This window comes from Melanotaenia boesemani, chromosome 7, assembly GCF_017639745.1.
Source record: "Melanotaenia boesemani isolate fMelBoe1 chromosome 7, fMelBoe1.pri, whole genome shotgun sequence".
NCBI lineage: Eukaryota > Metazoa > Chordata > Actinopteri > Atheriniformes > Melanotaeniidae > Melanotaenia > Melanotaenia boesemani.
The window spans coordinates 26,149,883-26,162,439 of NC_055688.1; the positions used below are offsets into that span (position 1 = coordinate 26,149,883).

The 12,557-nt window shown below is 37.9% G+C and overlaps 1 protein-coding gene across 1 annotated transcript; it reads right to left on the reverse strand.

Annotated features, from left to right (window-relative positions):
* Positions 1-6,540: 6,540 nt before the first annotated feature.
* On the reverse strand, positions 6,541-10,931 carry LOC121642789 (neuronal acetylcholine receptor subunit alpha-9-II). The gene is made up of 6 exons (XM_041989738.1): positions 10,892-10,931; positions 10,302-10,447; positions 8,397-8,551; positions 7,979-8,159; positions 7,459-7,810; positions 6,541-7,319 (listed from the first exon to the last, which is right to left on the reverse strand). The coding sequence occupies exons 1-6, from the start codon at positions 10,929-10,931 to the stop codon at positions 6,541-6,543; spliced, it is 1,653 nt and encodes a 550-aa protein (XP_041845672.1).
* Positions 10,932-12,557: the final 1,626 nt, after the last annotated feature.

Here is a 12,557-nt window from a genome sequence, read left to right on the forward strand (position 1 = left end):
TTTTTGCATGAAGAGTGCTTTATAAATAAAATTGATTTGATTTGAAGTCTCAGTCTGGTCTGGCAATAGGGATTATTTTAAATGTTTCTAAAAAAAATAGACTTTTGAAAATGGAAATAAAATGCAGAAAATAAATTTCTATATAAAAGCTCAGCATTTAAAACTGGTAAGCTGGTAACTATGAAATAATCACCACTGAAAACTAGTCACTCCTTGATCAGTTTAAAGGCTAAACTCAGAAATATGTAAATTCTTTTCATTCAAGCTGGTACCCTATTTTTAAACAAAACAGCTGACTACACAACCCACAAAATGCACCTCATGTGCAACACACAATGTCAGCATGTTGACATATTGCTTGAATGTCTGAACTGCACCCAAATTCAGACATTTTGGTCAGAGGTAATGACCAAGCTATCACAGATCCTCAGCCTCAGCATGCCTCCCGGCCCCTTCATTCATCTTCCAGGTGATTTCTCCACATGTCAAAGCAGACAGGAGCTTACACGTCCAAGAAGAGTCACCAAGTATGTCATCTAACTTAATTGCAGCGACACAACCTATTTTTCTGTTACTCGCTGGATAAAACTGACCAAACATTTCGGTTTAGAAATTCTCAAAGCCATCTCCAAAGACAGCAACATCTTCAAGAAAACCAACTTGCCCTTTTAAGAGGTCATCTTCCCTATGCAGAAGCAAAACTACACATTTTTTAATATAAAAACTACAATAAATACATTTAAATATGTACCTGAATGAAAGAACTGAGAACATTTTAGCTTGCATTTTGTAGGTAGCACACGTACCCACTCATTTTAAACATAATGGAGCTAATCTTAATATCTATAAACACTGTTGGGTAGTTTAGGAGGACCGTATGTGTTGGCTGTAAATTTGACATATAAATATGGTGCAGTCTTTTACACGTCAAGGACTACATGCAGCATAGTCTTTAAACACAAATATAAAGTGCTTCAATTTATGCATTAAATTATGTGAAAGCACTACCATTTGACCACTGGTTAATTACTGGTGAAATAAATGTTTCATGTCAGTGTGAGCATGCATGGCTGTTTGTCTCATTTGTCAGTGTATTGGCCCTGTGATGGACTGGTGACCCATCTAAATGTATCCCACCTCTCATCCCAGTGGCAGCTGAGATACGCTCCAATAAAATCTTAAATAGGATAAGGTGAGTATAGAAAGTGAATGAATGAACTGTATCATTACAGTGATGCCATTCTATGTGTAAAGCTAAGCGATAAAAGACAACAGCCCAGTGAAATTTTTTGCCCAGCACTTGGTAATTTCCCAGCAGTTTATTCCTCAGTGCCCGCACTACTACGCTTCAAATTACATGGTTCACACTTCTGCTCCAGCATAACAATCACTTTGAAGAGGAGAATAAAAAGCAGTCTCTCCTCTTTTCTGTCAGATGGTGGAGAAATTTTACAGAACAATGAGAAGCATGTTGCCTGCTCCCCAAGCATTTTTTACACACTTACTGTCATTAATAGTATTTATATTTAATCAAATAGACAGTCAGTATATGTTATGTTTTTTTTTTCTCCTTACAGTAATAGAATGTTGTGAATGGATCATTTAGAGGATAAAAAGACATTGGGAACAACTCTGAGCTACTTGCCCTCCTGTGGTGCTCTATGAAGCTTCTAAAAGCAAGCCTTTAGGCATCGGACTGATGAGTGAGAAAAGAGCGCCCTCTATTGTAAGATTGAGGCAAAAAAATCTGACAGGAGACAGCCGCTTAAAAATGTCATTTACATCAGTGTGATATTTCTTTCTATTATATTTCAAATCTTTCGTGTTGATTTATTTTTTTAATAAATATTAAAAAATAGACACTTTAATAACAACATTTTAGATTTTTCACATCAGTAAATATGCAGAAATACAGCATTTATACAAAAAAGTTATAAACAATCAGCGATTCACTTTATTTCAGTAGGTGACATTTTCCTTGAACACAATGAGCCTGGGCACCAAATCCAGAGCTGAAAACAACCAATTAATAGACAAAAGACCTGAATTTTTTAAATGAATTTTGTTGGAATTAATTGGTTGGCATGAGTTTAGGCTGAGAAATTTTAGAAAGTACTGAAAGACAGAAAGTATCATTAGTTTTGTGATTTTTTTATTCTTTATAGGCTATAGAATACTTATTTACTGATTTTATGTATATGTACAAAAAAGAACAAAATCTTAAATAGTTTATTTGTTAATAAAATGAGATTTACACACATATAATTAAAATATTTCTCCTTAAGAATGTAATATTAAGTATTTCAGGGCTGCTATTTCATGTTTAATGACATCTGTTATTAGTGTTACCTTTGGTAATTCTATGGATTTATACCAAATTTATAAACTTTTATAAATTTATAGAATACATGTAGTACGAAAAGCAAACTATGTAAACTAAATTAAAAAATAAATAAAGCAGCATGAGTGAAAGCAAAGTTTCACTGAGGAGCAGGTACCTCAAAACTTTAATGAAAAACAGTGCTTGGCTGAATTAATGATTTCCAGCCATTGTTCTTAAGTAATCTTTGTCTTTTTAGTATTCCATTGTTCCTTTTGTCCTTGGGCCATTTATTTTCTTCCTTTTCTACTTACATTTCACACCTTTTTGCATGGTTATATGCACACACAAATGCATTTACTTGACTTTGAAAGTTGAAGGTATGAGAGTTTTGGAAAAGAGGGGTAAGAATGTGCACGTTGTGTTACATAATTGATGCTCCATATTACCTTACGCCTTCGCTACGCTGGCCGTGCAACAAACAAAGCTCACTCATTAACTATTCACTGGATGATTTGAACAGAAAAATGATTCTGAGGATCCAGAGCGTGCAGTAATCCTATGCATCTCAGCCCTCGGGCATCTGATTTCACAGCTGTGAATAACACATGCGCTGTCTCCACTGGTCATATTTTAACTTGACAACAGATCACTTTACAGTGGTCAGATGATGAAAGACCCTCGCATCAAAGCAATGAGTGATTGACAAAGAAGCAGACAGCCCATTTAAAATACTGGAACAATTGCATAAGTGGCAAATACAATGGATTAATAAGAATGTAGGAAAGAATTGTATTCAGTTTAAATATCTGAATAGATTCAACTGCTTTCACATATTTTCATAGTTTTTTCAGTTTTGTTAAGCTCCAGATGCAAATAAAAATGTTATTGTTAACTAATATAAATGATTATGGGTTAGGATATAACAGATTAAATGTATATTCAAAGAATATAGCGTGTGAATTATTAGCACAAAACTGCAAAGAAATATAATATGAAAAAATAAGAAGAAGAAAATTTAGGTGATGCATATGAAATATTTCTTAATATATTTTTGGGAATGCAGAATAAAAATTGCCCAATTAAAAAATATAGAAGAAGAAGAAGATTAAAATTTAATGACTTTCCATGGATCACAAAAGGTCTACAAAATGCTTGCAGAAAAAAGAATATGTTATACAGAAAATTACAAACTAAAGAGGCAAAAAGTAAATATAAAAACTGTAAGAACAAGCCAATTCATGTTAAAAGGACGAGTAAGAAAGAAAAGAACAGCAAACAACAACAAACCATTGTAAACCATTAGATTATCCTGAGTACTTAACTGAAAATGAGAATATAATCTGTAACGTGCAGTAGTTGAGAATTTCAAGAAATTCTGTAAATTAAATGTAATTGCATCTTAAATTCAGACTCAAGACTCGTCAGACTCAACCTTGCAAGAGAAATGATTAAAGAAATTATTAATCCAGAGGAACCTGGTAAAAATATGGAATTATTGACAGAGAGAAATCCTGATTCAGTGTTGACCAGAAATATTAGCCATTGTTAAAAATGCAAGGGCAAAAAGTCAACAGATTTTAATGACATTGATCTGACAATAGTGAAACACGAATTGTTGCGATTGTAAAACCATTAGCATTAATTTGTAATCATTTTGCACTGGGTCTGTCCCAAATAAATTAAAATAGCCAAAGTCACCCCATTTTACAAGGGTGGGAATAAACATGGCTTTACCAACTATAGACTTGTCTCCTTACTTTCACAATTTTCTAAAATACTGGAAAAGCTTTTTAATAACAGAGTGGAAACATTTGTTGAAAAACATAAATTATTTTAGAATTGCGAGTATGGGTTCAGATCCAATAGGTCATCTTCAATAGCAATAACTAAAGCAATAGAGAAGAGTACAAATCACACATTAAATATGTACTAACCAAAATATCAAGATGAATCACAATTTTAAACAAAACAAAACCAGTTCTTGATTTGAAGTCGCTCTGTAACATGTACTGTTCCATTTTCGTACCATATTTCCATTACTGTGCAGAAATATTGACTTATGACTTCAATCAAACCATTAATTCAGAAATGAGCAAAAAGATTATTTACAATGTCAGTTATCTGGATCATATTCACTCCCTGGTTTTCCAGTCAAAATTGTTCAAATTTACAAATACAGTCACATTTCAGACAACACAAAGTTTGTACAAAGCTGCTAATATGATGTTACCACACAACATACAGAACATGTTTAAGAACAGAGAAGGTGGTTGTTTATTAAAAGGGAAGAAAAACATTCAAATGTAAAGTTTCCATACAAATACAAAAAGATTTTGTGTTTCATGCTGTGTGTTCAGACTGTGGAACAGTATGAGTGAGGAGTTAAAACAATGTACTATAATATATTTTAAGAGTAAATATAAATAACATATGCAGAAATGAAATGGGATTTTGAATGGCACCAAATGTTTACACTGTTTATTTCCATTCTATTATTATTATTATTATTATTATTATTATTATTATTATTATTATTATTATTATTATTATTATTATTATTATTAGGGTCCGAGCCATACAAAGTATGGCGGGGCCCTATTGTTTCTGCTATGTTTATTATTCTCGTTCTCCTAAGCGCTTTGACCCCAAATTTGACCCCCTAAACACCCATGAAAAGTTGTGAAACTTGGCACAGACGTCACGTCCGGCGTAACTCGGATATTATAAGGTCCGCATACACTTCAATGCAAAATTGGCTCAACAGCGCCACCTACAGTCACCAAAAATCACCACATGAATGGGGCCCCGGAAGTCTACTTCAACGTAGGAAGACAAAACTCGGCACACACGTGCACCACCCCGAGTTGACCAAAAAACTCAAAGTAACACCTGTCGCCATGGCAACAGGGCGCCCGCCATCTTGGCGTGTTCGGCCATTTTTTTGCCATTTTTTGCACTTTACACACATCGTATTTGAACGAACTAGTCTGAGGGGATTCGTGCGATGGACTCCAAACTTGGTGGGAAGCTTCCTGACAAGTTGGGGACCAAAAATTGTTCAAATCTTTCTAATAGCAGGAAACGTGTTACCGTGGCAACCGACGGAAAACAGCCTTCTCGCCATGAAACACGGTTTGCTCATATCTCCATAGAAATAGATGGGAACTGCACCAAACTTGACAGGATTCATACGTGTGACACCCCAAGTCCAGCAAAGAAGTCAATAGAACACCTGTTGCCATGGCAACGGGGTGCCCGCCATCTTGGATTTAACTGCCATTTTAACGAACTAGTCTGAGGGGATTCGTGCGACTGACTTCAAACTTGGTGGGAAGCTTCCTGACAAGTTGGGGACCAAACGCTCCTCAAATCTTTCTAATAGGAAAAAGCGTGTAACCGTGGCAACCGACGAAAAAATGCCCTCGCCATGAAACACGGTTTGCTTATATCTCCATAGGAATACGTGGGATCTGCACCAAACTTGACAGGATTCATACTTGTGACACCCCAACTCCGGCATTGATGTCAATAGAACACCTGTTGCCATGGCAACGCACTGCCCGCCATCTTGGATTTCCCTCCCATTTGAACCAACTAGTGTGAGGGGATTCGTGCGACTGAGTCCAAACTTGGTGGGAACCTTCCTGACAAGTTGGGGACCAAACGCTCCTCAAATCTTTCTAATAGGAAAAAGCGTGTAACCGTGGCAACTGACGAAAAATGCCCTCGCCATGAAACACGGTTTGCTTATATCTCCATAGGAATACGTGGGATCTGCACCAAACTTGCCAGGATTCATACTTCTGACAACCCAAGTCCAGCATTGATGTCAATCGAACACCTGTTGCCATAGCAACAGGGTGCCCGCCATCTTGGATTTCACTGCCATTTGAACAAACTAGTCTGAGGGGATTCGTGCGACTGACTCCAAACTTGGTGTGAAGCTTCCTGGCAAGTTGGGGACCAAACGCTCCTCAAATCTTTCTAATACAAAAAAACATTACAGCACCTGTTGTCATGGCGACATCGGGTGGCGGGGTCCAGGCAGCTCGGACCCGATGGATGCCGCTTGCGGCTTTAATTATTATTATGTTGTTGTTGTTGTTGTTGTTCTTTAGTGTTCAAATTAAAAAAAATTCTATTAAATATTTTTGCATTTGACCAAAACTTGTTTATTGAGTCAAATATAAAAAGAAATCTGCAGCATCACTTCTTGGTCACTTTGCCTTGCCCATGATCAGTATACTCATGAGGAAAACCATGATGAAGAAAATCCACATGAAGAATCTGTCCATCACCTTTGCTATCTTTTTCCATTCTGCCCCCTTGGCGCACATGGCCCTCTGCTCTCGAAAACAGTTAGCAATGTACTCGACATTGCGCACCAGCTTGGTGTCCACATTTGGAATGGCACTACTGTGGCTGCAGAACACACAGGGACCAAAGGTGACAATGGGACCTTGAGATGGAGGCTTTCTGTCTTCAGGGCAGCAGGGAGGCTTCTGGTCGTTCGGATAACATGGAACTTTCTGGTCGTCTATGCAGCAGTCATTCAGAGCGATTTTACCGTTAGAGCTTTCATACTTTCCCGGTGTGGAGCTACAGAAGTGGCTGTTCTCTTCTCTCGTGATGTGATGCTGGGGTTTCACTCTGTGATGCTGTTGCGACTTGGAGGGTTGTCTTCCGCCATTTTTGTGACTCTGCCGGACCTCTTGCCTGCGGTGGATACCAGGTTCACCATTCGCATGAATGTGGCTGTTGATTTGCTGGTTGCAGACATCATCCTGGAGGGAATGTGGTGATGAAGAAGAGGCAGAGGCACAGTTCTCACCCACTTCATAAACAAAGAAAATCTTGGACATGTAGTCAATGATGAGGACTTTTGCCCAGTGAGGAACTGGTTTGGCCTCTGCACCACAGAAGTGAATGTTCATGATGAAGATGGTGAGAGCTGTGGAGGCTGTGACCATGGTCATTGTTGCAATATAGTACTTTCCTGTGTAACAAAACAGAACATGAACAGATGGTAGAGAGGATTGTTAGAACTCCCAGAAAGGCAGGTAATTTTCAAAGATGTCACTAAAACACAATTTTTATTTAGTCTTTAACACCATCACAAACAAAACTTCTCCTACCTATAAGAGGCACACTCTCTGAGGGAGGCATGCTCTCAGCTACCATTAGCTGGAACACAGTGAGAGCCAGGAGAACAGTCACCCCAAGGGAAACCTTCTCCCCGGAGTCGGCAGGCAGGTAGAAACCCAGAGGAGCCAGGAAGGAGATTAGGAAGCATGGGAGGAGGAGGTTGAAGATGTAAAAGGAGGAGCGGCGCTGCAGGAGCACTGTGTAAGTGATGTCTGGATATGGGTCAGAGCAACAGCCGTACATTATGACATTCTTGGTGGCTGGCATACCATGGCACTCCCACTCCACGTTTTCTACAAAGTCTGACAGGTCACCGCTGTCCATGCCCATAATAATGTCTACCTGCAATAAGGATTGTGGTTGAGGATGTAGAGAAAGCACATTGGGTATATTTTTCAGACAAAAAAAGGAGTTAAATAATTTACAATAATTTACATATTGATGATTAACCACAAAAAAACCCTCCATAAATTATCCTGTGATTAAAAATGTGCACATGTTTCTTTGTACCTGGTTGCCATTGTAGGTCCAAGAACCAAATGTGAGGTTACATTCCTGACTATCAAATGGAAAATAGGAGACATCCACGACACAGGAACTCTTGGTGATAGCAGGAGCATCCCAAGTGATCTCTCCATTGTAGCGCAGCCTCACATTGGTGTCCATCGGCCCTGAGAAATCATCATCAGCTCTAGAGGAGGACAGCAAGTTGACTCAGATGAGACACAACTTTGTCAAACCGTGAAGTGTTATCATATAAGTGTGTAATGCTACCACTGAATGAAAATAGTCTCAGTCCTGCAGCTCATGAGCCATTTTTAGAGTTTTGTCCACACATGACAACAAGACTGTTTTTTCCAGATCTATTGTTCTCACATAAATGGACAGACATACAAATGTTCTTGTGATGGGTGACGTACGGTCGTACTTATTATAGAGGACAAGGTCAGGCCTCCACACCAGGCTGCTGGGGATGTGGATGACATCCAGTCCATCATAGTCTTCTTTATTCCACCTCAGGTAGGCATCATGCCACTCCTGCCTAATCCACAGGTAGGCAATCAACACCTGGTTCCTCTCATCCTTGACACAAACAAGCACATTCACAATCATAGTACTGAGTATATCACGTTTGCAAACACACTGGTGTTTTACTCACAGAAAGATAACTGAGGTACTCAGGGAGATAATGAATAAAAAGCCTTTATTATATCATAACTAATGATATAATAGCCATGATATAATACAGGCTTTTTATTCAGCATCTCCCTGAGTGCCTCAGTTATCTTTCTATGAGTTTTACTTGAATCCCTGAACTGAAGAGCAACAGAGGAATATTCTTTTTCTTATATACCTAAGTAGCACTCCATGCATTTTGTTTATTTACTTTGTTTGTGTAGATAGTTCTGACTGGCAAAAGTCTTTGTTGCCAGATTTTTCTTCTTTATTCAGTTACACACTTGTAGCTGCTACAATCTCTGATTTTTCTTGAAAGATGCCAGAGAGACACAACAGGTTTAAGATCAAAACACAGATTTACAGTGATGTTTGAGTCAGGGAGATAACATACGCAATAAACAAAGAATGAGCAAACATTTCTTTATGTTTTCAGTGATTCCGCTTTTGTGCCAGTACAAACAAGCCTCTTCTTTTAAGTGTTCTACTGACTACGTGATATCTGCATTTTTCTAACATACCATGGCATCCATTCATCCCTCTTTCGGTGCAGAGTTACTTGTGGTTCTGGCTGCATGTTTATAAGCTGGTAGGATTTTATTTTGGATGATAATATGATCATTTTTTCATCAAACACACCTTTGGTGGGAAAAGAGTAGAATTTTCTCTTTAAAAATGACTGAATCATCCAGAGGCTGCTTTATACTTTGATTTTTGTGAAGAGGAGTCAGGTAAGGTTTCTTTTTGATGACTCCTACTTATACTTAGTGCTTGTATTCTGTGCAAGTTTAGCCCCCTGCAGCTCCTTTGCAGTAATATAACTAACTAAATAACTGAAAATAGCTTTAAGAGAGCTCTCCTGCTCTCCTTCTCTGCTGCTACACATACGCCTCAGATTATCACAGTGGCTGAAATCCAGACCTGTCTGTAAATATCAGGTGAGTGAGGGCCCATAACATAGCCGCTTTGGGTAACTGGATACCCCAATACACATGCACACACATTCATTGTCTGGCTCTCGTTTGTATCTACTCAAACGTGAAGGACTGACAACAACAGGCATCTCGATATGTCAGGTGGAGAACAGGTTTTGTTTCGCCAGACAATTAAACACTCGTTCACAATGCAAGTGCTAATTCAACGAGGAGTGATGCGGCATTGATCCTGAATGGGAACCTGAACCAGCTGAGTAACCATAGGCCCCAGTCTGTATGGTCACAGCTCTGCATGTCTTTCATGAACACCAGCAGCTAATGCCTGCTCTTCATCGATGAAAATCAGATGAAACTGTTTTCAACATAGAAGACAAATGAACATCTTCATGGTTTTGTTTTAGATTTGTGTATCAATTCTAATGTACAGTTCCTTGTATTTGCCTTTTTTTAATCCACCAGGTTTCGTAACTAGCAGCCATTTCTGCAGGCAAGTAAGTCATTTTCCAATTAAGTTTATGGTCATTTTATTATGGTATTGTAAAAGTGAGCACAGTTTTAACATACTATACTATATGTTGTATATTTACAGTATTTGTATTATTAGACAATTACTCAAAGAAATTCTCTGAATCTCAGGTCTGATTTTGGGGGGTTGGACAGTGCTAATATTTTAAATTCTAGCTTCTAAGAAGTGCATTTAGTACTGACAAGTTTGTACCCACCATGTCTTTGATCTGGGAGAGGGTGATCTGTAAGGTGACATTGAGGGCTCTGTCTGTGTCCTCCACAGGCCGCAACGCGCTGGAGTAATTCTCCATCAAATCATTCAGGAGCTTCTGAGCATAGTGGCCCTCTGCACTGTGAACCACTGAAGGTGGGAAATGAGAGGTCATATATTATCTTACAGTTTCTAATTAACAAAATATGTCTTATAATGTTACCTACATTACAAATCATTCTGTTGTTGAATAGTCCACAATTTTGTCAGGGTGCTACTAATGCAGACTAACAATCATTTCAGCTTTTTGGGTGTCATGGACACTGTTTATAGATCAAATAACATTGAACAAGCTAATGCATTTGTCACAGCAGACTATTTAGTTAAATGCTTTAAAGGCTGCATGCAAAATTCAGCATCTAACAGCTGTTTACTTCAAAGCCAAGGTGCTTAGAGCGTAATTACACACAGTGCATTTATCACCTATAACCTTCAAATGTTTTTTTTTAATTAAAAAAAAAGAAGAAGAATATTATTACAGCACAATTAATAAAAACAAATGCACACATTTTCCCAACTATTTTAACAACTCACCTTCAGGAAGCAGCATTGCCAAACAAATTATTGAGATCATCTTGCACTTTTCAGGTTATCCCCAATTTAAAAACAAGACAAAACAAAAAAAGGAAAAAAATTAATCAACCTCAAGCAGCTAACTGTGCTGGGTTTCCTTCCCTCAAAGACTTACATGATGCTCGTTCAACCCCAGTTGAACTCAGCTGCAGATAGCAGGGCCCAGTTCCATTTGGCGTTGCTCGCAGCTCTCACCGCCTGGCAGGGAAGGCAGCATATCTGCTGCCTGAGACACGCAATAAAACTCTGGCTATCACATGGCACCAGCAGACCGAGGGAAACAGGATGCCCATGAATCATCGCCTTACCACACACAGAGCTTTTCACCTGTCAAATATGCATCCAAGTGGGCCATGCAACAGATGACAGCCAATGTCAGGAACAGGAAAACAAAGGCTGGAATTGTCATATAAATTACCCTGTTCATTAATTATTGTAATAAATAGAGCATAAAAACTAGTAATGTGGGAAAATAAAATGTCAAATTTGCATTAAAATGTTTGATTAGAAAAATAGAATAATTATGGACACAGCATTAAATCATCTAAATTAAATCATCTAAATTCTATCAATCTATCATCTATTTTTAAATTCTATTAGTCTGCAAGAACAACCTGCAACTTAGATTGCTATGAGATAGTTTAATGTTTAAGCACAGTTTTTTATGTATATTTGGGCTAGTTTTTGTTTAATCTCAGCTCAATTAACATAAATATTGCAATTAAAATGTGCACAGGTTAAAGTGCAGGTTCTCAGCTTTATTTGGCGCATACTCGCATCCAAACTGGAGAACAGCAATAACTGTTCAATAAAATGTGTAAACTTTTATTTTTAAACAAGATCCACTACAGCTGAGCCTGCCCTCAAATCTACTGTACTGGTACACCGAGCTGAAATTAGAGGCAAAGACTGCAGTACATTCTGACAGTGAACAAAACATAGTCTTGTATGAAGAATGAAAAAATACAGTAAGCTTCTATCACTTTAGATATTTTCTGCCTATTGAAAACATCCTAAGGTTTTGTTTGTTTTTCTTTTCTGCTTCTTTTGATTTTGATATTTGGTGCAAGTAGAATAGAGAGCTCAGTTTTCTGGCAAGAGGTCTTGGTTAAGATTGATACAGCACATAGTTGTGCTAAAAAGGTCATCTTTTTAGAACCGTGTGTTCATTCCAAGCTTCATTCAAGAAAATTAATCCAGACATTGCAAAGCACATATCACTTTGTTGTTACCATAAATGCAAGTAATATTGACTTAGTCCTGCAGGAGAGTATAACAGCAGTGTGCTTCTGTACAAAGGATGTCTTAAACTGCAAGATGCAAAAGCCATTCACATTTTTCATCTAAACTGGGGTACTTCTTCCACTTTCCCTGCAATGCTATTCCCTGTAGGTTAAATTTCTGTTGGTCTAATGTTAATTTTGTGCCTCATCCTGCTTTTTATTCAAATTTATGCAGAGAAAAACAAGCTTAGAAATAAATGTTTGCTCCAACACAACAGGAAGCATGAACAGGTCCTGTATTTATGTTATATTTATCAACACATTGACTTTGATTAATCATTAAAGAAAATTACTTGGACACGCCAGGTGTTACATTACTGCCACAGTTTCTTGGTGTTGATAGG